This window comes from Fukomys damarensis, unplaced genomic scaffold (genome assembly GCF_012274545.1).
Source record: "Fukomys damarensis isolate Sample0158 unplaced genomic scaffold, DMR_v1.0_HiC HiC_scaffold_37, whole genome shotgun sequence".
Taxonomy (NCBI): domain Eukaryota; kingdom Metazoa; phylum Chordata; class Mammalia; order Rodentia; family Bathyergidae; genus Fukomys; species Fukomys damarensis.
In genome coordinates, this window is record NW_022900949.1 from 1,579,281 (window position 1) to 1,581,297 (window position 2,017).

At 62.3% G+C, this 2,017-nt stretch overlaps 1 protein-coding gene across 1 annotated transcript in view; it reads left to right on the forward strand.

Moving 5' to 3' along the window:
• Positions 1-5: 5 nt before the first annotated feature.
• Positions 6-2,017, forward strand: part of Slc5a5 (solute carrier family 5 member 5) — a gene marked incomplete at its 5' end in the record, with an annotated part of 7,580 nt that continues 5,568 nt past the window's right edge. Inside the window, 5 exons of the mRNA XM_010606522.2 lie at positions 6-84; positions 176-243; positions 933-1,087; positions 1,500-1,640; positions 1,713-1,886. Coding sequence (XP_010604824.2) covers positions 6-84; positions 176-243; positions 933-1,087; positions 1,500-1,640; positions 1,713-1,886 — 617 coding nt within the window. The remainder of the gene's footprint in view (positions 85-175; positions 244-932; positions 1,088-1,499; positions 1,641-1,712; positions 1,887-2,017) is intronic.

The following is a 2,017-nucleotide window of genomic DNA, read 5'->3' on the forward strand; positions in this document are numbered from 1 at the left end:
CTTCCTTCTGGCCCCGCCCTCTCACCCCGCAGGTGCTCTACACCGGCATCGTGATCTACGCGCCTGCGCTCATCTTGAACCAAGGTGCGGTGGTGGGAGATCCGCCTGGGGCCCAGGAGGGGAACGAGAGGGGGCCCACAGCAGGGGTGGCCTCATGGAGCTTCCGCTTTCGCAGTGACCGGTTTGGACATCTGGGCGTCGCTCCTGTCCACCGGAATCATTTGCACCTTCTACACGACTGTAGTGAGCTCCATGCCCGCGGGCCTCCCACGGGGGAACTCTGGGCCGCCCGCGCACTCCCTACCCCGCCTCTGCCCTCCTACCCTGTCCTAGCTGGGCCTCGGATTCTGTCTTTGTAATACAAGGGGTCTGAAAAGCTCGGTGCTGAGATCCAGGGAGGATCTCGCTTCAGGTTGGGCTGGATCCAGGGGCTCCCACAGCTTCTCCCGTCCCTCTCCCACTCTCCGGGCCGATTTCCCGCTACAGAAAGAGCTGGCTCCAACCTGGGGTTGGCAGAAGTCCCAAGTTCCCTCGAGGCCGCCCTAATCCGAGTCCCAGGGCAGTTTCTGGCTGGGGCGTTCTAATTGGCTAGTCCGCATCTGGGGGCGGAGCCAACCTTGGTAGCTTGGGAGGGGCGGGGCTCTTCCAAAGAAAAGCTCCCTGGGCCGCCCTGAGGAGGCTGCGGTAGGACATCCCGAAGGGCAGGAAGGACAGAAGGACCGAGAGTGGTCATAAGTCTCACGGCGACCCTCTGTCACTTACTAACTTATTGCATCCTCACAGCAGAGAGGGCAGGTCCTACTGACCCCACTGCACAGGTGGGGAAACAGAGGCTGAGAAGGGCGTTTGTCCTCATCAGCACCGGCCGCAGGGTGGGTCCGGCGCCCGCCCGCTGCGCTGTCCCGGACAGACGCGTGGCCTGTCTCCCGCAGGGCGGCATGAAGGCCGTGGTGTGGACCGACGCCTTCCAGGTGGTGGTGATGCTGAGCGGATTCTGGGCCATCCTAGCCCGCGGAGCTGTGCTCCTGGGCGGGCCCCAGCAGGTGCTCAGGCTGGCCCAGAACCGCTCCCGGATCAACCTGCTGGAGTGAGGAAATTCGGAGGGAGGGACGGGTGCTAGGTGCGGCTATGTCATCCCAGCTCCCCGGAGGGCTGAGGCGGGAGGGTGAAATGTATCCACTCAGGGAGACCCTGCCTCAAAAAACAAAAGGGCTGAGGATGCAGCTCAGGGTGAAGGCCTTGGGTCCCATCCCCAGCACCCACAAAAAGGTGGACAGGGGCATAGGGCAAAGGAGATGGCGTAGCCTCTCTGAGCTCCTGGCTGAGCAGAGAAAAAATGGTTTTTAATTCCATGAAAAAAAAAAAAACGGCTAAACTCCTACTCACCCTTCAAAACCCAATCCAAAAGTCCCTTAAAGTCTTGAATAGCTATCTGGGACCCCTAGAAAGGTAATCAGTGTCGCATCCTCTCATGGCCGACTCATGTTGCCGCCTGGCAGCTTTGACCCTGATCCTCGGAGCCGCTACACTTTCTGGACCTTCGTGGTGGGCGGCACGTTAGTGTGGCTATCGATGTACGGTGTGAACCAGGCACAGGTGCAGCGCTACGTGTCCTGCAGCACAGAGCGGAAGGCCAAGCTGTGAGTGTCGGGGGCCGAGGCCACGCGTCCGGGCACGCTGTGCCCTCCCCGGCTGAGCCGCCCCTCCCCCAGGGCCGTTCTCATCAACCAGCTGGGGCTGTTCCTGATTGTGACCAGCGCTGCCTGCTGTGGCATCGTCATGTTCGTCTTCTACAGCGACTGCGACCCTCTCCTCACAGGGCGCATTTCCGCCCCAGACCAGGTGAGACTCCCCTCCCTGCCCCCGGAATCCGGGCTGCCTGAAGTGTAGCCGCTCGGCCTCATGCAGTCAATCAACAAACACGGAACGCCCGCTGTGCGCCCCGCCTGTCCGGGGCCAGGGGTGTGGGGGGCAGGGCAGACAGAAGTGCTGTGGCCCAGCGCTTGGCTCCCGCCCC